This window comes from Herpailurus yagouaroundi, unplaced genomic scaffold (genome assembly GCF_014898765.1).
Source record: "Herpailurus yagouaroundi ecotype Mexico unplaced genomic scaffold, PumYag 100, whole genome shotgun sequence".
NCBI lineage: Eukaryota > Metazoa > Chordata > Mammalia > Carnivora > Felidae > Herpailurus > Herpailurus yagouaroundi.
The window spans coordinates 4,520,142-4,547,239 of NW_024412391.1; the positions used below are offsets into that span (position 1 = coordinate 4,520,142).

The 27,098-nt window shown below is 40.8% G+C and overlaps 1 protein-coding gene and 1 long non-coding RNA gene across 3 annotated transcripts in view; one reads left to right on the forward strand and one right to left on the reverse strand.

Annotated features, from left to right (window-relative positions):
• Window positions 1-27,098, forward strand: part of TPK1 (thiamin pyrophosphokinase 1) — a 272,025-nt gene that overhangs the window by 170,922 nt on the left and 74,005 nt on the right. For both annotated transcript variants that reach the window (XM_040471690.1, XM_040471691.1), the window contains exon 5: window positions 8,023-8,134. In XM_040471690.1, the coding sequence (XP_040327624.1) occupies window positions 8,023-8,134 (112 nt within the window). The remainder of the gene's footprint in view (window positions 1-8,022; window positions 8,135-27,098) is intronic.
• Window positions 11,355-26,709, reverse strand: LOC121028164 (uncharacterized). Its single transcript, XR_005789101.1, has 3 exons — window positions 26,282-26,709; window positions 22,796-22,911; window positions 11,355-11,477 (listed from the first exon to the last, which is right to left on the reverse strand). It is a non-coding gene; the product is annotated as an uncharacterized LOC121028164 (long non-coding RNA).

Consider the following 27,098-nt stretch of genomic DNA (forward strand, 5'->3'; position numbering starts at 1 on the left):
AAGGAAGGAAGGAAGGAAGGAAGGAAGGAAGGAAGGAAGGAAGGAAGGAAGGAAGGAAGGAAGGAAAAACATCAATACAGAGGGATAGAAAAGAAAGGATAAACATTGATTTCATCAGTTTTGTTTTGAAATAGCTAGTGTTGGGGGTTAATAAGGAAATTAGCCTATCATTATAGTATTCTACTGTCTCTAACAATTGTACATACTTTTGACTTTTGAATAAACAAACTAGCTTAAGTAGCATGCAGAAGGCTTTCTTTTTGGATAACCATCCAGTATTGTCGTTAACCTTTTGATCAGAGGATAAGCCTACCTCCTATGTCAGAACACACACAATTTTAGCCTGAGGTTATCAAATAATTTCCAAAATGAAAATCCGATGGAGGTTATTAATTTGAAGACATACCATTGAAATGTTCTGGCTGTGGAAATATTAAACCACAAAGTATTATAGTTTTGGATGCTGTGTATAATATTTCTATTCCAAATCAGTATTTTCCTAGGTGAATTTCATGAAATGCAGATTCCATGGGTAATTATGAGGTGTTATTTGAGGGGCAAGAAAGAAGATCTCTGGTCTAGTAAGTGTGGGGAGCTCTTGCTCAAGTAAACAGCATTTCTTTGCTGCAAAACTACTGGGAACATCTAACCATGCTGCTGTGCGTTGTGACTTCCAGGAGGAGAATCTAAAACGCACTCTTTCCGATCTTATCTGATCTTAGGAGTCGTGTTCTGTACAATGGACTTTGGAAACTGTGCTTCTTCCATAGTTGAAAACTCTAAAATCTGTCTATAGATAAGGTATTAGTGAATTTAAAAAAATGCCTTACATAAAATATGTAAATATATTTATATATAACATTCATTGTAGGCTACTCTGTATAAAATCAATACACTTAGGTTTTGAATTCTGCTTGTGAAGCAAAATAAAAGTAAAGATACCAGTCTTCTAGCTCTCAGGTTGTAGAACTACAAATTCACCGGGGAGACCATTTCTCTTACGAGTACCTTCTGTCACGTGAGCAGAAAATACACCATCACAGAAGTCTGTGTTTGTGAGAGAGAGGTAGCAGGTACAGTGTAGATACCTCCATCTACTCCTTTCACTGTTCTTTCCTGCAGGCTATTTCATTTCCTGCAGCGTTTGTTGATAAATTTTTTAAGTACCTGGACAAACTAAAAAAAAAAAAAGAGCTACTAAAGGTTCTCCTTGTGTTTGTTTAATCAGTGTACAATGGCATTTCATTCATACTGGCTCTGTGTGCCCGAAATCTTACTGCAGTTGGCCACAGGGTGTAAGTTCAGCATTAACAGCAATGTGATGAATGGTCATCCACTTTATACCTAGCATGGCCACCTGGTTCCTGAATCTTCCACTGAATAGAAATCTACTAAATAGGAAGTACGCTTATGTTCTTCCTGCGTTTGGTTGCTTTGTGAATGATCTGGTTAAACTGCTGTGTATTTTGTGAGATCCACACGAAGATATCTTGGCATAAAACTTGGCATAGTTATTGTACGTAACGATTTAGAGGTGTAAAGAGAATTCAGATGCTTCATTGTTTTATATTTTTGCAAAAGCAAAGGCTAGGGTGAACTTTATCTTTTCTGTCCGTTGTATCTTAGGGTTTTGCAAAGAGGAAGCATAATAACAAGGTGACAATGATTTCTTACCCTTTCATTAGGTATCAATTTGTGAATATTTTGCTCTAGGTTGCCATTACAGTCTAGCAAAAGTGATCTCATGATGATGCCCACCTTTAACATGCTCCTATGTATGCTTTCCAGCACAGGCGCCAAGCAATATCTTTGCTACTTTTCACTAAATTACAAGTTCATACCTTATTGAGGTTGTTAATATGTTAAGAATAGCCATGACTGGAAAAACAAACTGATTGAATTTTGTCCCATCTTTACCATATAGAACTGCCTTTGATTTCAGCGAGTTATCTTAGCTCAGAACCGGGACAGAACAGGAGCCTGTGCAGTGATTCATGAGAGTGGATGGAAGTCAATGATTAGTTCATGTGCCTCTAGTCTCCAGTAATGGCATAAATCTTTGGGGAAGTTCTTTAATGTCAGGCTGTATGCCTGCCCGTGTCAAATCACATATAGGCTAGCATATATTATGAATGGAGAAATCTGAGGAATGAACAAAAATTCCTTTTGTTGTTCATTTTTTTAAAGATGTCACATAGACTGAAGATATGGGAGACAAGCATAATATTGCTCTCCTTTAACCAAACAAAGCTAAATTTGCATATTTATGAACACAGAGACCATTCATGTATGGCTAAACATCTTTTTGGAACAAAAGAAAAAATATTAATTGACTGCAGGCTAAAACCTATCTGTGACTTCTCAAGTCCACAAACTAGTTTATTCTCAGATTAAAAATTTCAAGGTGTGTTGAATGCTAAAATAATGAGGAGAGCAATGAATATATAGCAAGGCTAGAAAAGAAAGCTTACCACTGTGTCATTTAAATCAGTGGATTTTATAACAGCATCCTCTCCCTGGGATAATAAAACTTAACATGTATATGTGCTGTTTCCTTTGCATTATATGATACAAGTTGAAGAATCTTCTCTTAGGGAGTTAATGTCCACCAGTTGAGAAATCATTCCTTACTTCCTTCACCAATTCTTTTTTTTTTTTAATTTTAAATTCCAGTGTAGTTAACACACAGTGTTATATTGGTTTCAGGTGTGCAATATGGTGATTCAGCAGTTCCATACATCTCCCCGTGCTCATCATAAGTGCCTCCTTAATCCCCATCACCTAGGTCACCCCTGCCAACCCCCTCCCTCACCATCCTTTACCAAGTTATCCGGAACACCAAATATACTGTGTATAGCTGACTACTACCGAACTGTTAAGCAGACCACAAACAGGAGGAGGAAAGTCTTCAATTAAAAGATAGGAATTAACTGTATTATTAAGTTCAGAATGTTAATTAAGTTCAGAATGTTAACTGTTAATGTCAAAATGGCTAAAATTAACAGGTGTTGGTGAGGATACAGAGAAAGGAGAACCCTCTTGCACTGTTGGGGGGAATGCAAACTGGTGCAGCAGCCACTCTGGAAAATAGTATGGAGGTTCCTCAGAAAACTAAAAATAGCCCTACCCTACGTTGCAGCAATTGCACTATTAGGTATTTACCCAAAGGGTACAAAAAACAGATTCGAAAGGGGACATGCGCTCCAATGTTTCTAGCAGCATTATCAACAATAGCCAAACTATGGAGAGCCCAAATGGCTATCAACTGATGAATGGATAAGGAAGATGGAATACACCCATGATGGAATATTAGTCAGCCATCAAAGAGAATGAAATCTTGCCATTTGCAATGACATAGATGGAGCTAGAATGTATTATGCTAAGCGAAATAAGTCAGAGAAAGGCAAGTATCTCATGATTTCACTCATGGAATTTAAGAAACAAAATGGATGAATACAAGAGAAGAAGAGGAAAATAGAGAAGAAATGGAAACAAACCAAAAGAGACTCTTACTAATAGAGAACAAACTGAGGATTGGAGGAAGGTGGGTGGGAGATAGGCTAGAAGGGTGATGGGTATTAAAGAGGGCACTTGTTGGGATGAGCACTGGGTGTTGTATGTAACTGATGAACCACTGAATTCTACTTCTGAACCCGATATTGCCTTGTATGTTAACTAACTGAAATTTAAATAATAATTTTAATAAAGACAGGAATTAGCTAACACACTGAAAATAAGACAACCCAATGGGACACAAATCCCTCTGGGATAAGGAAGGACGAAGAGGTCACAGTCTCTAACATCAGGCCTCATTGTCAGAGACCCCGTTACCTGAGACAGGGGTAGAGCCATCTGGGCCAGGTGAGTGTTCTGCCCTTTTTCTTCCTGAGCCGTCTGCCACTCAGTGCTCCAGAAGGAAGCTATGGATTGCCTGTATCCCCTCTGATCTGCCTCGCTTTCTGAGAGTACAGCCCTTATCAGGCCACGACCCACCCACACGAAAAGCCACCACCGCTTTCTGTTCCTTTGCTGCTAAAACCAAAGCAACTGCAAGGAAATCAGAATTTCTACGGTCCTCCGTTGTCATCATGAAGGAGGCTTTGTTACCGCTTTCAGAATTTGGTAAAGTGTGTTATGTTTGGCATCTATGGACGATAATTTGTATTCTGTCCAGCATCTATATCTTCAGAGAGAATAGTTTCCATAAGGGAGAGTGGTAGGGAGAAACAAGACTCACGTTTGTCTGGCAAAGCTAGTCAGTGTAAATTAATTCAGGGAAAATTTCTATGCCAGGAAATTAAGGCAGCTCATGGCTTAAACAAAAAATCCTGTTTTTTAGGGGAGGAAAAGTAGAGTAAGTTATACTGGTTGCTGAGGAGCAGATGTACACTCTCTGTGCAGGACCTTCATGTGGCTAGCATGGGGTTCGGACCTACCGTCACATTGCTGCCAGTCCCATTTAAGGGACGAGAAACTGAAAGGTCACCAGGGGACTTTTTTTTTTTTTTTTAATTAATAGACTTTATTTTTACAACAGTTTTAGGCCTACAGAACACTTAGCAGACTAGACACAGAGTTTCCATATGCCCCTCTCCCGCTCACACTTCCCCTATTATTTTGCATTCGTGTGGTACATGGGTTCCAAGGGACAAAGCAATATAGCATAGTATTATTTTTTAAAGTCCATAAAATTTACATTAGCGTTCACTCCCTGTGTTAGAGATTCTATGGGTCTTGACAAATGCATAAGTTCATGTATCTGTCATTAATGGTGTCACAAGGCAGAGCTTCACTGCCTGAAAATCTCTGGGCCCCACCGGGCCGCCCTACCCTACTGGCCCAATCAGGGAGTGTCCTGACCCCTCCCCCCTCCGCCCCCCACGGCTCCGCAAATGCGCAGCCTCGTGCACGGAGTGATTTCTGTTCCCATGCAAGCCCCACGGAGCCCCTTGCCTGCGCTCTGCCCTCCCCTCTGCGCATGAGCAGGTCTCTGATGAGTCTGTTTCCTACTTTTCCGTGCTTCACCTTCCATGCAGTGATCGCGGCCTTCGCGTGGACGTCTCTGACGCCGGTGTGGAGGTGTCTGAGGGAGGACTGTGGCCGGAGAAGGACACAGCTATTGGAGTGCTCCCTCCTCGCTCCCGTTTCGGCTGCTTAGGCGTGTTATCCACATCACCAGTTACTTAGGCCTGGAGCAGTGTTTAAATCCCCGCCCCAAATCTGCCGCTCCAGGCACTATTTCTTGATTCTTCCTGAAAATGATGAGAAAATGAGGGCCACTCCGCTTTACCATACCCTTTGACAGGTACTGCTTTGCTCTGTAACATGTAAACGTTTCTATAACCATACTAACAGTTTCTATGCTTTTGCTCTAAATTGATCTAGAACACACCAGGGGCAGCTGGGTGGCTCAGTCGGTTAAGCATCTGACTCTTGATCTGGACTCGAGCCTGATCTCTTGGTTCCTTAGTTTGAGCCCCTCCTCCGGCTCTATGCTGTCAGCACCGAGCCGTTTTCACATCCTCTGTCCTGCTCTCTCCCTGCCCCTCTGCCACCTGTGCACGCCCCCCCCCCCAAAATGAATATTAAAAAAAAAAACAACCCAAAGATCATTATTCAAGAATAAGGTTAGTTTTTCTTTTCCTTGTAAGTTTTTTCCATGGCTATATCCCAGTCATTCGTCTTTTTTGAATTACTGTTTAGAATTCCTAGAATATTTTCCCTATTTTTATTTTAGACTCTTCGGAAGAGTCTAAGAATTACCGGCTTGTATCACTTCGTAAAAGTGATAAGTAAAAAGGATATTGTTATCTTTATAAGATTTCAGTGCTGAGTCTCTTATGCTCACTGGTTACTGGCACGTTATCCTCTCTGGTCCAGGCAGGAGTCCTCAGTGATGGGTCCATCCATTTGCCTCCCTTGTATCCCTATGCCACATTCCTGTTCTCCTTGCCCTTTCCATAGGCAAGCAGGTTAGTGTGTGTGTATATATACATATATATTTAAACTTCTAATATATATTTAAGTTTTATTATTAGAAGTGTCTTATTGTTTGCATTTATTTTAATTTACATAGATGGGTTCTGTGCTTTATCACAATTCTGTTTCTTATTGGGCCTTGTTTTCACAATGCATCATGTTGTCAGTTCACCTACATTTCTCCGCGTGCCTCTGTACATTTCCACGTGTTGCCTATCGTTTCTTCCAGTAATGGTCACCAAGTTCAAATATATTTTATGTTTTCTTTACATATTCTTTGTGTTTGAGTATATTTAAGCCCGCTTAATTGAATTTATGCCTTCTGATTAAGTGTTCAAATATATATGTATATACACAAATATAAACACACACACATATATACACAAATATATATGTAAGTATGTATGAACTGTATGGGTAATAAAGATCTGCATAAGTTTGTGTTAAATTTCAAGAGCTGATAAGTAATTTAGAGAGTTGTTGTCCCAATAAAAGCAATCCTTTGAGTAAAGACAAAGCCTACTCAGACGCTGAATTCTTATGTGCAGTAGAGTAAGTTCTCAGAAGCCTAAAATAGAGTCCAAAAGTCATAAGGAATAAATAAAATGCTATAAAAGGAGACTTAACTACCTTACTTTGTTATTATATCATATATTAAATATACTTTTAAATAATATTTTGTTAAAATAAAGAATATCCTTTGGAGGGCACCTGGGTGGCTCAGTCGGTTATGTGTCTGACTTCGACTCACGTCATGATCTCACGGTCCGTGAGTTGGAGCCCCGCATCAGGCTCTGTGCTGAATGCTTGCTCAGAGCCTGGAGCCTGCTTCAGATTCTGTGTCCCCTTTTCTCTCTGCCCCTCCCCTGCTCATGCTTTGTCTCACTCTGTTTCTCAAAAATAAATAAATGTAAAAAAATTAAAAAAAAAAGAATATCCTTTGGAACATACTTGTTCAGAGTTTTGTGAATTATGGAAAATATCTTTTTCATGTAATTGTTGAATAGATATGTGCCTTGGCATTTTCCCATAAGGACTTGAGGTGTCCTTCTACAAAGACCATATACTCTAAGGGTAATGAATAGAATAGGAATGGAAAGAATAGGAATCTCCAAATATTTTATTTAAAATCAAACATTGTAGAGGTGCCTGGGTGGCTCAGTGGGTTAAGCGTCTGACTCTTGATCTCCTCTCAGGTCATGATCTCAAGGTTTGTGAATTCAAGCCCCGCATCAGGCTCTGTGCTTACAGCATGGAGCCTGCTTGGGATTCTGTCTCTCCTCGTCTCTGCCCCTCCTCTGCTGTGCACATGCTCTCTCTCTCTCTGTTTCTCCCTCTCTCTCTCTTTCAAAGTAAATAAATAAACTAAAAAAACCCAAAACAAACAAAAAACAACCATTGTAGCCTTGGTTGAACATTACATTTAACTTTAACCTTCTTATAAACTGAAAAATCGAAAACATGGTAAATTATATCGGTTTTCATAATCCAGATGGAGGAAGCATTCTCATTCCTTGGGGTAGATACCGTTTCCGGGCAGAGGCACTTCTTATTGGACGTGCCCTACAGGAGCCACGAATGTAGGAAGCAGGCTAACCATTAGCAGGATTGACATGGAAATCGGAAAGCTAGAAGCCTGGTTCTGAGATAAAGTAGAGCTTGTACTTAGGAAGCAATGTTTTACTTACACCTGACCAAGTGTTTGACTAAGACCCTAGAATTCTGTCACACAGAACGCGACATCATTAGCATGAGGATTCCGTTCAGTCTTCAGAATTGCCAAGTACAGATAGGAATCCTGGTTTGCCCCCTTGTTATCTGTGTGGGCCTGGACACATTTAATCTCTGCAAGCTTCACCTTTCTCATATGTAAGAATGAGAAGTAACAATAAGCTACCTTGTAAAATTGTGGCTAGGATTAAGTATGATCGATGAGCCACGTGAAGTTCTCGGACGGTCCGCGCGCCTCCCCAGGTCTTGAGTGTACATTGACCCCTGCCCTTTCTCTTCACCGTGTCGATGATCATTCTTTCTCTGCTTCAGGGAAAGCACAAATTGCATGTAGATACCGGAATGGAAGGCGACTGGTGTGGCCTTATTCCTGTCGGACAGCCTTGCAATCATGTCACCACAACGGGCCTGAAGTGGAACCTCAGTGAGTAAAACCCTTGCCAAAGGGAGGTTTCCTTTCTTAAGAAGCGTATATAATTCACGGTGAGATAAATACCTCTCTGTCTGGTACACACCTAGCCGTGGAGCTGCTGGCTTCTAGGCAGCTCTGTGTTCAGCCTGCCGGCGAACTGCCAGGCCGTCTTCCCAAGCAGCAGCACCGTTTCGTATTCCTCCCAGCGACGCGTGACGTCTCCTGATTCTCCACATCGTCACCCACACTTGTTATTTTCTTTTTGTTTGGTTTCCACACATCTTCGTGGTTATGAAGTGGTACCGCATTGTGGTTTTGCTTTTTCCCTGATGACTGATGATGCCAAACGGCTTTTCAGGCGCTCAGGGGCCACTTGTATATTTTGGAGTGATGTCTTCAGATCTCATGCTCGTATTTTAATTGCGTTATTTTGGTTTTTTGGTTGAGTTGTAAGATTTCTTTATATATTCCAAATACAAGTCCTTCATCAGATTCATGACTCACAAATATTTTCTCAGAGTCTTTGACTAATCTCTTCAGTGCCTGAAATTTAATTAACTAAATTCATTAATTCTGATGACGTCTGATTTTTTTTTTTTTCCTCTTACGGATTCTACTTCTAGTGCCGAATGTAAGAACTGTTTGCGAAACCTTCTTCATGATTTTGTGTTGTTGAAACCCCCTTTACTTTTCCAGATAAGCAGGAATTCCGACCAAAGTAGTAAATTCTCTTCATAATCAAACCTCTGAGGTTTTGTAAGATTAGCTGCTCTTACTAAGTTTTAAAGTGTTTCCCAGTACTTATTAACTGTAATAAGTCCAAATTATACTGAAGTGTCTGATTTGAAAGGAACAAAAAACGAGGTGTATCTTTTCATGAATTAAAGGCTGATTCCACAATAAACTGTCAGGCTTGTGAAACGAGTCAACTCCAGTCTCTTTAAGAATAACGGCAGTTTAATCAAAGAGCTTTGGTTGAATGTCAAAGGGATTGTCTCCTGATTGACCAGTACCTCTAAGGTTGTAAAAACCAAAATACGGAGCCATGTTCTTTTAGAACACGTATAACTCTTAGGTTCCCACAAGGAAATAAATATTTCAAGAAGTAAATAATTTGAAGATAAAAAGATATTTTAAAAGCCTTTGCTGTGAGCCACTGCTGAAACAATTAGGAAAAACGAGAGATATTTTGAGGCAAATGTCTGGAGAGCTCATCAGAATTTGAAAGGATGGTGAGACAGATCCGCTCTGGTGCAGGGAAATCAGTGACGGGCTTTGAAGCTGTTTAGCTAAAACTGACATGAGTTCCCTTTAGAAACTTTCTGTGAAAACATCTGCATCCTAAACCAATTACACTTTTTAGAGTTCCATTCTTTCCCAGGACCGCGTCTAGATACTGGTGAGGTCCTTCTAGGTCTGGCAGTGAGCTCCCTTTTCAGGGCTGGTTGACGGACACAGAGGGTGACGGTCGATTCTTCCGGGCTCCTGAGAACATCCTGTGACCTGGCTGTCCCACAGTAATAAGCACTCCCTAATTCTGTAAAATGAAGTTGACTCTGGGAAGGGGACCTTGGGCATGACGTGGCTTTTACTCTTTTTATCCATGATAATGTTCCAATCCTGCACAAATGCCCTGTATTATTACTTACTTATATGTGTACGGATGGCACTAACTTTTGAAATAATTATTTTTTCATCTAGAATTTTTATGTAGAATATGGAAATAGCAACCTAATGGAGTATGCAAAACAAGAAAATTGAGACAAAAACCGCTTCATCAATTCTCTGTGGTGAAAATGCTAACTGATGGGGTCTTGTGACAGGTAATATTACTTCATCAAAAAGTAGTAATACCAGCTGGGAAATGACACAGTGTTGACTGGAAGAGCAGTGTCAAGATTTCTGTCACCGAGAGGACAGGGCCTCTGCTTAACTCGGTGTCACTGGGAAAGGTGAGGCCTGAGGTCAGTGTCAACTTGTCGGTCACACCCACGAAGTGACAGTGTGGCCTGGCCGGGGGAAGAGAAAGGAGGTGCAGTAACTCAAGTCAGGTGCTGATCACTTCTTAGGTCAAGGAGAGGACGCAAGTCCTCCTAAGGAAAGCGATCGATGTCTCCCTCATGTGGTCCGGAGACTGGCTCTCTCCCAGGCTTTACCTGCTCTAAAATATGATGTCACAAGTTCTGAAACTCATCCCGATTTCCGTTTCGATTTGCCATATCTCTCATCAGACTCTGTCTTTAAAACAAGTGTGAAAGATGCCTTTGTACCAGTCACCTAGAAGTGAAACTTAACTGTCTCTGAAGTTGCCTGTCTGTAGGACAGTGTTTTATTTCCTCGCAGTGTGCTGGGAACATTGTGGAACATGGTTCTGGGACCAGAGTTTTCTCTAGGCTGTGCACGCTCAGGAGTAAAACAGCTGCATCCTGGACCTGAGTGCCTTCACTTTTCCTAAGTGTTCCACACTGCTCTGACAGTGACAGTGGGAAAGCCACCGTGAGCTCATCAGGAGAACGCAAGGGTTCCCACACTCTGGATCCTCACGCGATTCTCGATATTGTCACATTTCAGCATTTTTGCCAGTCTGATGCGTGTCGGTGATATTTCATTACGGTCTCTGGTTACCGCTGAGGGAAAGCATCTTTCTGTAGTTCCTCCTGGCTTTTTCATCTTCATAAATGTTAGCATTAGCTTGACAGTGTCACGTACACACAATCCCATTGTATGTTTTATTGGAATCATTTTTCATGTGTAGATTAATTGCGAGAAAACAACAATTGGGGAAGAAAAGTCCTATGTGTAATTGAGTCATCCTATCCATAAACATATCTCTCTTTTAGAACTTTTGAATTGCTTTCAATAAGTTAAAAATTTGTCCATAAAATCCTGTACATCTCCTATAAGATTTATTTCTAGGAACCACATATTTTGTGTTGCTATTGTAAATTATACCTTTTAAAAAATTAAATTTCTGAGTTCCTTGGTAGTACATAGACATACAATTGACTTTTAGTATATTGTTATCAATTTATTGCTGAATGCTTTTATTGTTTTTAAAAAATGTGAGTATAGATTCACTAAGGTTTTCTATAGACAGTCATTAAAAAATTTTTTTAATGTTTATTATTTTTGAGAGACAGGCATAGACAGAGCGGGGGGAGGGGCTGAGAGACAGACAGAGACGCAGAATCCAAAGCAGGCTCCAGGCTCTGAGCTGTCAGCACATAGGCCTTGAACTTATGAACCTTGAGATCATGACCTGAGCCAAAGCTGGGACGCTTAACCAACTGAGCCACCCAGGCTCCCCTGGACAGTCATATTTTGGGTGGTAATGAAGTTTTCTTTCTTCTTTGCTCTGTAAGAAATAAGAATGTGTTCAGTTCTGACTGGCTGAAATAGTAGCTTTAAAAAGGCCTATTCCTTTCCCCCCATGTAACAAAGTCCAGAGCCAAGCAGTTACAGGGCATGGCTTCTGTGGTTTCCTCAGCCTTTGCCTCCAGATCCTAAGGTGTCTGTTGTAGCTTCAGCCGCTGTGGTCCCTCGTCAGCCTCAGGAGAGAGGGAAGGGAAGACAGGAGGATGGGCTGGCACACATGGCAAGAAAACAAGGCTTCAGGGATTCCACCATTTCCAGAAGTTCTTCCTGCATCCAATCTTTTGCCTCAATGGCCAGAAATATCAAACGGCCACCCTAGCTGCAAAAGAGGCTGGGATGTACAGGTTTGCCTCTATAAACATAGGGATCCCGAGTGAAACCACGGTTCTGTCAGTGAGGAAGAAGAGAGAATGCGTGGGAGTCTGCTCTTCTGTCAAAAAAAATGTCTTCTCTTCGTCTGCCATCTTGATGAACAGTTTAGCTATTCATATAATAAAATCTTATTTTCACTTTCTTTGGGCCATACTCTTATGGGTTTCTCTTACTGAGACTGATGAATCCACAGTTAAGCAAACTGATTCTCATTCGTATATAATGTTCTTAGCTCTGTCCTTTGGACCTTATGTTTTTCTTTGACGTCCTACAGTTTTACCACCACATGTGTAAGTGTGACCTGTCTTTGGTTCTAGTGAATTTTCCCCAGCTCTGATAATTGGTTCATGGACTATGAAAATTTTTCAAATGTCCCCATTTTTCAGATAAGGACATGGTAGTTCCAAGCTCTAGGCAGCGATTTGCCCAAATTCACATCATTAGGGATGGATGCACTAAAAATTTGAAATCCGGTCACGTATGCTATTTCTCCTTGCTTCCAGTTAGTATATGTAAGACTCCATATAAGATAAGTCGATGTTAAAAAGAAAGCACTAGAACGAATTTGGGATAAAGAGAAGAAAACCAGAGGAAGGCACATGTACAGGGGAAGGCAGGAGGTAGGAGCAAGAAATGGAAAGGATTAAGAAGAATTTTAATTCTCCAGGACAGACCTTTTAACCCCTCTACACTTTGGCCCAAGAAAATATCAAATGGAATTGCCCTCCATTCGCCCAGGCCTCTTGTTTATAACACTCACAGATTGTGAAATTATGCCGTCATGGTTCCTTCTTGTATATGTTTTTTCAAAGTATGGAAATAAATGGCCGAATGAAATAATTTCATAGCACTGACTGAAAGAGATGAGAATCTAACCCTAGTGAAATATTTTTGAAAGAAAAAAAGTAAGAGAACCCCATTTGAAAAGATTTTTCACGCGGTAATGATGGAGTTTCAGTGAGAAACACCCTTAATTCTCACCCCATTTTGACTCAGAGTGATTCCCCTCAGTTAGGATCACAAGTCTGGCATGCAGGAGAGAGGTCTGTGCTAGAGAGGGAAGTTTGGGGGTTGTTAACACAGAGGTCCGGCTGTGAGTCAGTGCCACTAACATGTGAAGTGTTTTATGTTTTTTGGTGTCTTTGTTATTAACTATTGCTTTTCCAATCTGGTGCTTAAAAAAGGGCACCCTGAAACTGGGACTTCAGTGTTTCCTATCTGATTCAAGGACAGTATCTTTCATATCTTATTAATTCTTTGATAACCAGTGACCTACTTTGAATTGAAGATACTGTTAAAATTTTTACATAAAACATGTGCATTAGAGAGCAAACATGATAATAAGGATGGCTTTTTTTTTTGCCTCAGTTCCCACCCACCCCCCCCCACCCCGCCACAAGGAAGCTGTTAGTGAAAGTTTTCCACTCCCAAACCATTTTCTTAAGTGTACAAATAGGTGAAATGACTGTATTTCATCACATTTAAGATGCCATCAATTGTGGGATGCATTATTATTTTCTGTTCACTAAGGAAAAAAATACTAATTATAACTGCAGAGATGAGGGGGAAATGTACATGTTAGAACTGATAAAATATGGCAGATCAAATAGCATAGAACTTGATTATCAAATTATATGCATAGACATAATTTGTTTATATAATTTGTTTAATTTATTGACTTCTAAGATGTCAGCTAGGATTCTGATTAGGATTGTGTTGATTCGGCGGATCAGTTTGAGAAGTAAATCCATTTTATAATAATGTTAAGTCCTCCAATCCATGAACCTAGGGTACTTTCATGTAGATCTTTAATTTCTTTCAACAAAGTCTTGCTGTTTTCTTCCTGCAAGTTTTGTACTTATTAAATTTATTACCAAACATTGTATTGTTTTAATCCTATAGTGGATGAAATTCTCTTCTTAATTTCATTTTTGGATCGTTGGGTACAAGTTATAGAAAGACAGTTGATTTTTTGTATCAATTGACCTTGTGTAAACTTGCCGAACTCATTTATGAGTACTCATGGTATCTTAGAGGATTTCTTAGGATGTTCTATGTATCCAAACATGTCCTCTATAAATAGAGGTAATTTTACTTCTTTTCTCATTTGGATTCTTTTATTTCCTGTCCTTGTCAAGTTGTTTTAGCTAGAACCGATGGTACAATATTAACTATTCAGATAATACTGATAGCAGCAAAGTGGACCTCCTTGTCCTGATCTTGATCTTAGGTGGGAAGCATCCAGTCTTTCACCATACATATGACACCAACCATTGGTTTTTGATAGATGTCTTGTATCAGATTGAGGAAATTTTATTCTGTTCGTAGTTTGTTGAGTGTTTTTATCATGAAATAGTGTGGGCTGTGCTTGTTTAAATCTTGTCTGTTGAGATGATTATGTGATTTTTGTGTTTAATTCTATTGATATATTACATTAACTGGATTATGGATATGAAACCAAACTTGCATTCTTGGGAATCAATCTCACTGGGTCATGACTTGTAATTCTTTTTATATACTGTTGGTTCACAGTTTTCTTTTTTTGTTGATGATTTTTGCATCCATAAACTAAAATACATTGTTTTGTGGATTTTTTTTTCTTGTGATGTCTTTGACTTGTTTTGGTATCAGGATAATACTAACATCTACCCTTTTTTTTTTTTCATTTTGCCATTTGTTTTCTTTTTCATTATTCAAGTACAGTTTTCTTTTTTCTTTTTTAAATTTAAATCCAAGTTAGTTAACATACAGCGTAAAAATTTCAGGATTAAATTTAGTGATTTGTCACTTACATTTAACATGCAGTGCTCATCCCAACAAGTGTCCTTTTTGTTTTAATTTTTAACGTTTATTTATTTTTGAGAGACAGACATAGAACATGAGTGGGGGAGGGGCAGAGAGAGGGAGACAGAATCCAAAGCAGGCTCTAGGTTCTGAGCTGTCAGCACAGAGCCTGACGCGAGGCTCAAACCCATGAAGCGTAAGATCATGACCTGAGCCGAAGTCGGACGCTCAACCAAATAAGCCACCCAGGCGCCCCAACAAGTGTCCTTCTTGCTGTCCCTTGCCCATTTAGCCCATCCCCCCTCCCACAACCCCTCCAGCAACCCTCTGTTTGTTCTCTATATTTAACAGTACCTTATGTTGTTCCCCCTCCCTGTTTTTATCATATTTTTGCTTCCCTTCCCTTATGTTCGTCTGTTTTGTATCTTAGTGAAATCATAGGGTGTTTGTCTTTCTGTGACTGACTTATTTTGCTTAGCATAATACACTCTGGTTCCATCCACAATGTTGCAAATGGCAAGATTTCATTCTTTTTAATCGCTAATATTCCATTGTATGTATATACCACATCTTCTTTAGACATTCTTTAGTTGATGGCCATTTGGGCTCTTTCCATACTTTGGCTATTGTTGATAGTGCTGCTATAAACATTGGGGTGCTTGTGCCCCTTCAAAACAGCACTCCTGTATCCTTTGGATAAATACCTACTAGTGCAATTGCTGGGTCATAGGGTAGTTCCATTTTTAATTTTTTGAGGAACCTCCATATGTTTTCCAGAGTGGCTGTACCAGCTTGCTTCCCACCAGCAATGCAAAAGAGATCCTCTTTCTCTGCATCCTCACCAACATCTGTTGTTGCCTGAGTTGTTAATGTTAGCCATTCTGACAGGTGTGAGGTGGTATCTCATCATGGTTTTGATTTGTATTTCCCTGATGATGAGTGATGTTGAGCATTTTTTCATGTGTCTGTTAGCCATCTGGATGTCTTCTTTGGAAAAGTGTCTGTTCATGTCTTTTGCCCATTTCTTCACTGGATTATTTGTTTTTTGGGTGTTGACTTTGGTAAATTCTTTATAGATTTTGGATACTAAGTCTTTATCTGATATGTCGTTTGCAAATATCTTCTCCCATTCCATCGTTGACTTTTAGTTTTGTTGACTGTTTCCTTCTCCGTGCAGGAACTTTTTATCTTGAGGTCCCAATAGTTTCTTTTCGCTTTTGTTTCCCTTACCTCTGGAGACATATCACGTGAGAAGTTGCTGAGGTTGAGGTCAGAGAGGTTGTTACCTGTTTTCTCCTCTAGGATTTTGATGACTTCCTGTCTTGTATTTAGGTCTTTCATCCATCTTGAGTTTATTTTTGGTATGGTGTAAGAAAGTGGTCCAGGTTCATCCTTCTGTACTGACAGATACTCTTAAAATCCAGGCATTCAAGAGGGAAACACTAGGGGAGTCAACCAGGGCAACAAAGGCAAGACAAAAGGAAAGTAGGTCTAGTAGGCAGGATGCAGATTTGGGGAGGACACAGCATAGAGGGGGCTCTGGTTGCAGGAGATAACCTGGCCTGTGTTCTGATCCTTTGCCTTCTTTTATTTGTGTGCTCACTGCCACAAAGAGGGGAGGGGGGAGAGGAGGAGACCTACAGAGCCATCTTGTTTCTAATTAATAAACAGCAGTGGCTGGCTGGCCTTTCTAAGGAGTATAGACCACTGAACATTGAGGCAAGCACAACTTTATGGGGAAGAAGTTGCATTTACATGAAAATTATGTATTAAAAAAAGTTATTTTAAAAACCACTTATCTCTGTAGTAGAGCCTAAAGTCTGGGATTGTGATGCCTTCCGCTTTTGTTTTTTGTGTTTTTTTTTGACATTACTTTGTCTATTCGGGGTGTTTTGTGGTTCCATACAAATTTTAAGATCGTTTTAGCTTTAAGAAGAATGCTGGTGCAATTTTGACTGGGATTGCATTGAATGTGTAGAGTGCTTTGGGCGATACTGACATTTTAACAATATTTGTTCTTCCAATCCATTAGCATGGAATGTTTTTCCATTTCTTTGTGTCCTCTTCAATTTCCTTCGTAAGTTTTCTATAATTTTCAGCTTACAGATCTTATACATCTTTGGTTAGGTTTATTCCTAGGTATTTTATGGTTCTTGGTACAATTGTAAATGGGATTGATTTCTTGATTTCTCTTTCTGTTGCTTCATTATTGGTGTGTAGAAATGCAACCGAGGAGGGCACTTGTTGGGATGAGCACTGGGTGTTGTATATAAGCAATGAATCATGGGAATGTACCATCAAACCAAGAGCACACTGTATACGCTGTATGTTAGCCACCTTGACAATGAAGTATATGTTGAAAAAACAATAGTAAAATAAAAATAAATAAAAATAAACAAAAAGCACCATCTCTACACATGGATAGGAGAAATCTTTCCCCCTTCTGTGTTCAGTGAGCCATCAATGACGTTCAATCTCTGTGCCTTTAATGATTAATTTAGAAAAGTCATTAATGTTTTCATAGCCCATTTTTATTTATAAATGGAATGTGCTAGCTATAAATTCCAGTATTGATTTTTCTTCATTAATAATTTTCCACTAAGAATCTTTTCAAAACTCAGAAATAAAAAAGTTCTTTAACAAATTTATGTAAATGTACACGTGTGATACAGGGATGAAAGATTTATTTCTTATAATGGCCATACCTACAATATTACATTTATATTATTTATATAATTTAGGATAATAACTGCAAATAAATATTTTCACAGACGTTTTTCAAGGAGGCCTTACATTTCTATTTATAGTGTACTGAATATTTCCAAGTATTTGGTAAAACTTTAATATAACAGCACTTACCAGTTTCATTACTCTAGGCCTTGGTGAGCAATTTCTTATGCTTTGGGACTACATTATGGAAATAGCAGAATATTACTTTCTTTACTAATAGAATGCATTTAAAAAAAAAAGAAATGTTGTTGATACATCTTGTTTTTTTAATGCATTCTTTATAGTAAGTACCAGCAAATGGCAATTTCTATGATGTATGAGCCAAACTGTATGAATTCTGTCTCTTTTATTTAGATTCTGGAATAATTATTATACCATAATGCCAAGATGAAAGTATCCCAATAATGTCATTGGTTGTTGAGACCTGTGATTTTGTGAAATAACTAAGGTGTCAAAATGACTTGCACAAACCACACAGCTTCCTGGAACTAGAGCTGACCTAAAACCCAGGTGTCTCGACTCCGGGCACAGAGCTTTCTCCTCCTGATCTCCTTCACTACTCTCACTGCAGGAAATTTTGATGCTTGATCACGGGAACTAAATACATAGAAAGATAGATAAATCTAAAATGTGTGATGTTTGATAGATTAAGAATAACCATATTTGTTAAAGTTTTCATGATGTAAGTTTCCAGGTATATCAGATTCAGATTGGTACTGTAACAAATGATTGCCACTGACCAGTGGCCCAAAGTAGCGCGTCCTTTATCTTCTGGTCGTGGAGACTGGGATCCTACATGGTCTTCAGAAACGAAAATCAGGGTGTTGACAGAGCTGCCTTCCTCCTGGAGGCTTGACTGGAGAATCCTTTTCCTCCCATTTCCAGCTCCTGGAGGCTGGCTGTATCCCTTGGCCCGTGATTCCTTCCATGGTCTTCAGGGCTAGCCGAATAGCATCACCCCATCCCTTTCTCTGTCCTCTGCTTCCATTGTTACATCTCTTCCTCCGACTCTGACTCTGTAACTTCCTGCTTTTAAGGAATTTGTGATTACGCTGAGACCACCTGGATGATCTAGGACAATCCATCTCAAAATTTTGATTTAGTCTCATCTTGCAAAACTCCTCTTGCCATATAATTAATTTATTCACAGCTTCCAGGGATTGCAGTGTAGACGTTTGGGGAGGTAGTGGAGATATTATTCAGCCCCCCATATCAGGTCTGTAATCAGTGATTTAAATAATTTTCTGAAATAATACTTACTAAGTGCAGTTTTTAGATCATTGAATCTTTACAGTTACTCTGAAAATTAATGTATGAGAACTGTTTATATTGCCGTTGAGAAGCTGAATTTCAGTGCTGTCTTTCATCTGGCCTCAGATGACTTGTGATAAGGACTCAAGACAACATAAAAACAAAGCAGACTGTGTGAGCACGATTTATTTGGTGCCCACAAAGATAACGAGAGTAACACTTTCCATCCGTCTGGTTTTTGTTCTCCAAGGGCTGAAGTCAGGTTTCGCCAAGAATATATTCTGATCCCTGAGAACCGAGAAATGAGTCAGGTTTGCATAGACCAGAGCCAAAGCTCCGTCCAGCTGTGGGGTTGTAGGCAGTCTCTTATTAGACATATTCCTGTTTATTTTTTTATCCTTTTTTACTTTTCTTACCTTTTCTTAGCCTTTGAAGCTGTATTTACATAAGAAACTGATAGTTCCATCAAAAACAGGCAGCAATCTGATGTGTGATTAAGATGGTAAAAAAGCAAAAGGCAGAAAGCTTGACTTTTCCTTATGTTGCTTACATAGCCACATATTACTAGTCTCCGGGCTCTCAAGGTCACTAAAGATCAAGCAGGTGTTTATTAATTAATTAACTGAGCACCCATATTCCATCACATTACTGGTTTATTTATGCCACTATTACCGTTATCCCTACCCTTCTCCCTCCCCCCCCCCCCCCCCCCCCACACACACACCTGGGCCCTGTGCACATACTTGTACTGTGAGATATTACAAGTTTGAGTTTTCTTAGTATGTACCTAGATTTTGTCAGTCTGGGCTTATAGACCACACAACTGCAACTTTTGATATGTTCTAAATATTAGCCCTGAGGAAACACTGCGCAAAGTGACAGTTGTGGGCAGCTCTGGTACCCAGCTTTCATGAAGAAGGCAACGTTAGGGGTGTTGCTGATGAGCAGTAGATATTACTTCTCTGGAGAGAATAGGACAAAGAGAGGAGCAGAATTAGCATTTAGACTGTGTCACTGAGAAGGATTTTCAAGTATTCTACTTATAAGCAAATATTACATTTTCAGATGCTTAAGACCAATAACATATGGCCTATACAAACTTGTATTAGATACCTCCTTCATTAGCCCAGCTCCAATTCTGTTTTCTGTGTTGTAGGATTTGAACCAGACATGAACGATTTTTCTTCTCGTAAGGCCTTGCCCTTTTGGGATTCTGCTGAGAGCACAAGGAACCAACAATAATTTACTATATGCCATAATCATCCTGTTTTGTTTTTAGAAAACTCCCTACAACCTGACAACACACATTTATTATGGTTGATTCTAGGCATTTAAATATGAAAACAATTAACGTGCATTCGTAGGCAATATGACAAATGGGAATTTGTGAGCAGACCAATTTTTCACTGACCTGCATTCAAGAACACTATTATAACTCAGGTTTGCCTCCCAAGTTTTTAAATGAGTTGATTTCCCAGTATTTATGTGGGCAGGTTGATGGATGAGAATGACTTTAGTGTAAACTAGGGAGTCCCCTTCTATGTCCCCTCCTCCAGGTTGCACTTTTGTGCTGATTCAGAGAGCGCTCTGTGCATTCAACCATCCAGCTAATATACGGAGACAAGAAAGCGATAACTTTTGGTCATTACATGAGTTGTAGAGAAAGAATCAAGGGGTGTGGGTGAATAAACTTCTACTATGGGAATAGCCCGCTGGGTATAATTTTCTACTGTGTCCAAATGATCAAACTTTGCATTGTGAATAGTACATTCACATCTCACACCTATCTTTTCTCCACACTCCACCTCACCCCTCTTGTCAATGCAGAATATTATCTCCATTTGATGAATGAGGAAACTGAGTCATAGGATGTTAAATGAATTGTCCCAAGTTCATATTGCCTAATTTAGTCCTCTGTGCACATAGGATGGATCCATCACGGGTGAATTATGTATCTGTTTTTAAAAGCATTGGACATTGTGAAATAACCTATCTCAAAATCCTTTCTCTAAATGAAAGAAATTTTCCTTGAGTTTGGGCAGCATCAAAGACATCGGAGATAGAAATTAACACCTTGGCAATTCAAATCATGTTGCAAGCCCCTCCCCCCCAAAGACAACTCCTTTCCACTCTGTAAGACAGATCATAAGCCACGCAGCTTTGGAGAGGTGGGTTAATTCAGGTGTAATTTTGCTCACTGCGATTTCTGATTTCTGGGGTGATTATAAGCCAAATGTCAGTCACCATGGTTCTCAAGATACTTGTAATAAAGATTCAAGTGGGAAAAAAAATGTATTTAGCATTCACAAAGAGGACAAATGGTTAAAACAGAATTTTTGAGTGTCTGAAGATTCAAGGATGAAAAAGAAAGAACAGTGATAAAAAGGGCAGGATGGCTTGGTCGCAGGAGGTTTAGACAGCCTGCAGGTTTCTCAGCGGCGAGCTGCCACTTTGTCCTCCAGATTGCTTGGAGGCCAAACTGTGAAAAAGCAGAAAATATTTGGAGAATTCTGGGCTTAAATTAAAAGAAGGGGAGATCAAACTGGGGAAATGTCCAGTATGCAGGCTAAAATAGAAGCATCCCACTTGAAAGAGCTTTTCTGTAAAACTGTGTACCCCAAGTAAAGTTTGTAGTGAAGAAATATTTGGGCTTTTTTGCGGGGGAGGCTGTAGTTCAAGGGAAACTCGAGATGCAATTTACAAAGAGAGGAGGCAAGTTCTCAAGCTTAATTATGCATCAGGAAACTACCCTGTAGTTTTCTTTCCTCTCCCACAGAAGGGAATAGAACTGAACTAGCAAGAGAGGGTAGCAGTCCTCTGGCTTTGAGATTAAAAACAACCAAAAAGGGATACATCAATGCTTGACAAAAGCCCTTGACAAAATAAGTCCCTGGAGGTTATTATATAACATAAGTTACCTTCTGTCTGTACAGCTTGTACCTTGAGTTTCCCTTGAAATGCAGCAGAAAAATGTCTGCTTTGTTTACCTGGGTTAACAATGCAGAGGAAAGAGGACAGGACAGTAGGGTTCAGATCCTGAACTGGGACTCCAGGTGGATTCTTCATCTGTACGATGAGGATGGGTAGGTGATTTCAAGGCTTTCTTCAGTTTGAGCACCGGCTGCTGAAGCCACAGAGAATTGGGAGAGTCCAGGTTATAAATGCCAACGGCTTAGTTTTTCAAGGAGACCTCCTTCTCCTCCGTTCCCTATGGGCCGGCAGTTAAAGGAAGCGGTAACAGGACCAGAATCGAAGGGTGTGTGTCCGGGTCGGGAGCTGATGTTGCACGTGCAGACCCGTCTCAGAGGTTTCCTGTGATGTGGTTCACTACTTGGAAGTGCTTTGAACGTCAAGGAGGAAGATGTCCTGAGGCATCACTGCGGTTCATAATCTCCAGCTGAAGGTTCTCACCCCTCAGAAGTTCAGGGTGAAGCCAGGAATGGGAAATAATTACTGCCCCTCATTTACACTGAGACGGGGCTGAAGGTCTGGCTGCAGCCAATGAAACGCTCTTTGATACTGATTCATTAGTAGCGATGCTGTCTCCCGGCAGCCCTGTGCCAACGTCACAGTTTGGCAGCCTCCTCAGTTCAGTTGCACGGTTTTCCTTTGGGCACATCTCCTAGGCCTTCTTCACTCATCTGTTTGCTGGACCCATTTAATTGCAAATTAACAACGTGTCTCCCTCAACTACCCTTCCCTAAATCCGGTTTTCCTTCTGTGTGTGTGTGTGTGTGTGTATGCATGGGTGTGTGCTAAAGAATGTGCTTACGGCAAAATTATCCCAGCAAGAAGGCTTTCTGATTTTTATTTTTTTTTTCTTCTTTTTTCTTTTTTTTTTTTTTTTGCCAGCTACAACTGGTAACCAACTTTTGTTTTTACCCATTTAAAAAGTATTTATTTGCAAGCTCTCAGTGGCAGTTTAAATGCGACCTGCAATTAAGAAAAATACAAACTGACCCTTGTGGTGTTTTCCGTTGACCTGTATCCCGCCAGAGGCTGATATTGTATAGATAAGGAAAAGAAATTTTATGTTACTAACACAAGGAAATCTGGTTTGTGCATGTAGGACAGAGTGAATGAGGGGGGGTGATGCTGGCTTCGTTCTCTTCCTGGTTCAGCTGTCATTCTGATACAAATATGAGCACCGCTCCCACCTACCTCTCGATCGGGTTCTGTTTCCTTTAAAATGAATGACTTTGAACAAAACCGTCTCAGTCTCTTTCAGTCTCCAGCGTTGTCCCTCTTTATTCATTTTGTTCTTTCCTCCTGAATGCCTGCAAAAAGCATTGGAGGTCCAAAGCACATGCCTTTTCTCCCACAAGACATGACCCCACCCCACAGTATTCCCAGAGTGTGTTCTCCTTTTGACATCTTCCCCTCCCTCCCACTAATCTTACTCATCTTCAAGGGCCACTTCAAATCATATCCTTGATGAAGATTTCCTAACAAAATCTGTTTTCTCTTTCCTCCAAATTCTTCAAGTGCACTGCATACCCCTACGATGTATTTACCTGATAGCATCACTCTTTGTGCAGATTTCTTAGTCCCTTTACTAGAATGCATTCGCCTCACATTTGGTGCCTGTTACTGGCACAGCCTCCTGGTAGGCTAGAATAGTGTCTTGCTTGTTTTATGCATTAGCAACCTTGTTTAAATTAGCACGAGCATTTTTCTCCGTATGAATTCTCTAAGAGTCAATTGCACTACAGTGAAAGATGTTGAAGCAAGAGACCTTTAACACAAACCTTTAAAACAATTAGGATAATAAAGGATAAGTTGAATTTTAATGGTGAAAATAACTGTAAACTCTGCCAGAACTTGGTAAGGTTTAAAGTGATGTGGGGCTCGATTTCATGAATGAGATAATGACCTGAGCCAAAATCACGAGTCTGTCACTCAACTGACTGAGCCACCCAGGCGCCCCACCACAGACCCTTTTTGAGCGTAAGTGAGTGTATGTTGGAAGAGGGGCCTACCTAGGAATGGTCCACAGAGGCCTGAATCTAGAAATCTCACCTTATGGGGAATTTGGAGTTTTAAAGGATCTCCCTGTTCCCCTAGGTGATTTCTCTTGCCCCTTTCTTTACCACTCTGAGCATGAGGCAAGGTCTAAAACATTTCATTTTCTTCGTTCCCTTCTTACAGATGTTGAAAATCATATAAAACTGTAATTTGAGGACAAGTATCATAAAAACAAAGGCAACTGAAATTGGTTCTCTCATTGTGTGGCCACTCATGAAACTTACAAGGTTTGCTTTGCAAAAAGAAGAAAATCAGAGAACTCAGTGTTACTCTACTGTGTCCTACAGGGCACGGCCCTACGATATTCTGTAACTGTAACAAGTGCATTCATGTTTGTTCCCGTTATTTTGTATCTTTATTTTATCCACGTAACTAGATTGTATACCTCTTTAGGTTTGTTCCCATTGTATTTAACCTTAACTCTAGGTGTTTAAGTGACTTAATAGATAAGACTCATCAGAGTCGCTCTTTTTCATATTCAGACCGTACGCATTTCTCTAGCATTGCCAACCAGAAGTAACTAATAAAGTGGTTACCTAGCCTTCTAAACGAGCTTATTTACGGGTTGGTACGAAATACTAGACTCTGGGGGGAAAAAAGGCAACGAAGGAGTAGTGAGCAAGGCAGGAAAAAGAAAGGATTGTATAAGTTATCTGAGAAAGAAGCTGCCATTTAAAGAGGGGATAGTGAATGGGATCATTTCCAAAAGAATGAAATTGTTGGACTTCACTGAAGGAATAATTTGGTCACTCTTGAGAATGCAGAATAGTAGGAGACAGTAGGGACAGAAGCCAGATTTCTGCTTCTTGAGGTAATTGCAAAGGGGTGCATGTGGAAAGCACAATGGGAGCAGATACGTTAAGCTTTTTAAAGAAGTTTGTCAACGGTTCAAGAACAACCATAGGCATGGAGTTGTGTTATCGAAGAGGCCTTTATGTCCAAGGCACAAGCAGCCTATGTTGAAAATAAGAGGGAGCCGAGAAAGTGCAGAGATCCAGGGAGAGGTGGGAGAAATCGAGGGGGGGTAGGGACGGTGTGCAGGTGGCAGGGGACACCCCTGAGGAAGCTGGAGGGTAGAATCCAGAGTAGAGGGGGGAGGTTTCTCAGAGGAGAATGTTTAGCCCTACTTTCCAAAACAGAAACAAAGATCACAATGCGAGGTGTGGAGTTAGGTGTTAGGGTGAGACACTTACGGAGGAAGGCACTCATCGCAAGTGGCATGAATCTATACCAGTAAGAGTAACTTCTGAGTAAATAATCAGACCATGGCAAGGACTGATTGTCGAGGGTTCCTCAGGTCCGATTTCCTCTCTGGAATCCCCCAGGGGAACAGTGGACAGGGCACATTGGGGCCAGTGACCATGGCACTGGTGGCCTAGGGCAGCAGCTCCGAAGTCACCATTGGTTGTAACTTGGACCACAAGTAATCTGTAACTGAATGTAAGTACTAGTGATTTTGATTGAGTTTTAAGAATTCATTGAAGCAGGTTCAAGGTCACTCTTAAAATATTGTCCCTTACTGGTGATTCAGTGTGTTTCCTTGGGTTGACAGGGTAGCTGTGGATGAGGTCCAGGGTTATGGGGCCTGTGCATACTCACACCGTCACCTCGTGCTGCCTCGTGCTGTGTGCAGGGCTCTTACTGGTTTACCATGAATTCCTATGGCACTCATAGGAACTCCTACGTTAGTTGCAGTGGCGTAGGTGGAATTTTACAGTTCGCTATGTTTCCTGTTTAGCATTACCCATGAATATATTTTTTAACGAAGAAGGTAGGAATAGAAGAAGAAAATGCAGGGGGACGGGGCGGCTCAGTTGATTAAGCGTCTGACTCTTGATTTCAGCTCAGGTCGTGATCTCACGGTTTGTGGGCTCGAGCCCTATGTCAGACTCAGCACTGACAGCACAGACCCCTCTTGGGGTTCTGGCTCTCTCCTCTCTTTCTGCCCCTCCTCCACTCACGTGTGCACACTCTTTCTCTCGCTCAAAATAAAAAAAAATAAACCTTTAAAAAAAGAAGAAGAAGATGCTACCAGTGTCTCAGTGACTTTATTGTACTTGACCTAAACAACCTGAAGACTGTGTGGATGGGTGGGGTCAATGCTGTCATGCCCGTCAATAGAGCCAAACAAACTGAAGACAAGTTTGTTACCTAGAGGTCAACTGATATATTGTACCAACTCCATTTCACATTAAGAAAATGCCGCTCTCCATTCGGTCTCTTTCACAGTCCCCTTCTGTCTATCAGCTGTCCCTAACTGATCTGATCGCCACCTAGAGCTTTAAATACGTCCAAATGCCCTTGCTTCTCCAATGTGTATCTCCACCCCGACCTTTAATGACTTGCCCTTGCGTTTAGAATAAACGCCTCGCTCTTGTCCTGGCTGCAAGTCCTGCTCTGAGAGCTGGCCTGGTTCCTGCCCTTGTGGTTCTTGTCTTAGGTTCTTCGTACTTGCTTTTCCTCTTCCTGGAATACTGTTCCCCGTACCTTTCAGTGGACCTCCCACATTGCAGAATTCAGGTGTCTGCCTGGGCGTTACTCCTTCATGGAGAGTGTTCTCTAATGAGCAGGTCGAAAGGATGTGCATCCCTGCCCGCCCTGACAAAGCACACCAGCACTCACCCTGTTTTCTTGTCTTCAGTGCAGCCATCCTGTTTGATATCCTCTCATTAAATTATTGCTGTCTGTCTTCTCCTCAAAGGTTGACCTTCACGAGAGCAGGGGCTATCGCCTGTCTAGCTCTCTACTATACCTTGAACACTGAGCGTGGTCCCTGCGCAGAGGAAGCCCTGAGCAGATACGTGCAGAATATAAAGATGCTGTGGGGTTGGGTCAGATGGCAAGTGCTAACATGAAATCAAAAAAGAAGGATTAGCCCAAGGCTTGGCCTCCTGTTCCAACTGCATCATTATCTGGAGGTTCAGCTGGGGTGACTTCTCCCAGGAGGAGTTAGGAACAGTGGACACAGCGGCCGAGCAGGAGGTCGGCATGGAGCTGGCCGCAGTGGTGTGGCCAGAGGACTGTGTCAGACCGAAGACATTGTTTAGAGAAAGACAGGAAGGAAGGAAGTCAGGAACAACAAGGCCAGCATGGAATTAGAGCCCCTACAACTGCACACCCAGACTTTACCCCACTTTCAGCCTCTCCCAGGAATGACCTTTAACCAGTCAATCTGGAATTTCCGGATCAGCTCTAGTGAGGTAATCCGCAAGATAGACCCCCACCCTTCCCCCAAAGGGAGGGAACCTTGCCTGAAACAATCCACTCTTTGTTAGAAACTTCCTTTTCCGCCCCCTTCTGCCTCTAAAAGCCTTCATTGGCTCAGCTCCTCCAGCTCCTTTCTACTTGCTGAGTGGGATGCTGCTGGATTCCTGAATCCTTGAATAAAGTCAATTAGATCCTTAAACGTCCACAGTTGAATTTGTTTTTTTTTTAACCA